This window comes from Olea europaea, unplaced genomic scaffold (assembly GCF_002742605.1).
Source record: "Olea europaea var. sylvestris unplaced genomic scaffold, O_europaea_v1 scaffold36583, whole genome shotgun sequence".
NCBI classification, from domain to species: domain Eukaryota; kingdom Viridiplantae; phylum Streptophyta; class Magnoliopsida; order Lamiales; family Oleaceae; genus Olea; species Olea europaea.
Window position 1 is genome coordinate 1 of NW_019255852.1, and position 1,007 is coordinate 1,007.

Consider the following 1,007-nt stretch of genomic DNA (forward strand, 5'->3'; position numbering starts at 1 on the left):
TTGATTTGTGATATTTGGTAATTGAAATTCAATCTAGATCTAGCTTACATTGATCAGTGTTGGAAAAACGTACTTGTACAGGCATGAAATCGTTGGTCTTGTTACAAGAACTGGAAGTGATGTTCAGAAGTTTAAGGCTGGTGACCGAGTTGGAGTTGGAGTGATGGTCGGCTCATGTAAGACATGTGACATCTGCCAACAAGACCTGGAGAATTACTGTCCCAAAGTGATATTTACTTACAACTCCAGGGATCAAGACGGCACAAAAACATATGGTGGTTATTCTGATATAATTGTTGTTGACCAACGCTTTGTGCTTCACATTCCCGATAACTTATCATCAGAAGCATGTGCACCTTTACTGTGTGCTGGGATCACCGTCTACAGTCCAATGAAATACTATGGGATGACTGAACCTGGAAAACATTTGGGCGTGGCCGGACTTGGGGGACTTGGTCATGTTGCTGTGAAGTTTGGGAAGGCCTTCGGGTTGAAAGTTACTGTCATCAGCACCTCTCCGAAGAAAGAATCTGAGGCTATCAACAAGCTTGGTGCTGATTCTTTTCTTGTTAGTACTGATCCTGCTAAGTTGAAGGAAAGTAAAAATTAGTCTGTATTGATTAGCAAAACTCTCACCAACTTTAATTTTCCAAGGGGTATAGTAGGAAAATAAGTATTTTGGTTATTTGAATTCTAGGTCACCGTTGACCTCCAAAAATGTGTCAACAGGTGTCGTTCAAAATGATGTACACGTGGACGTGTTCTTAATATGTCGATTACGTTCTTAGACACATGTTCGATCACTAATCTAATATGTCAAAATAAATAAGATAGATATGCACGTGTATGAGTAGGAATTATAGGGCAATGAGTGAGTTCATGTGGAGAACAAAATACAATGCTCTTCTTTACATATGAAGATCCATCCTGCAAAATGTTATAAAGATAGCTATTTATAGTAACCAAGCCAACATAGTTACCGTTGGATCAAATCCACGTGGCCTGAT

The 1,007-nt window shown here is 39.4% G+C and overlaps 1 protein-coding gene across 1 annotated transcript; it reads left to right on the top strand.

Annotated features, from left to right (window-relative positions):
- Positions 1-43: 43 nt before the first annotated feature.
- On the top strand, positions 44-757 carry LOC111386669 (probable mannitol dehydrogenase 1; the record flags this gene model as incomplete). The annotated part of the gene is made up of 1 exon (XM_023011132.1): positions 44-757. A coding segment is annotated over one exon (567 nt), but the record flags the coding sequence as incomplete, so codon positions are not given.
- Positions 758-1,007: the final 250 nt, after the last annotated feature.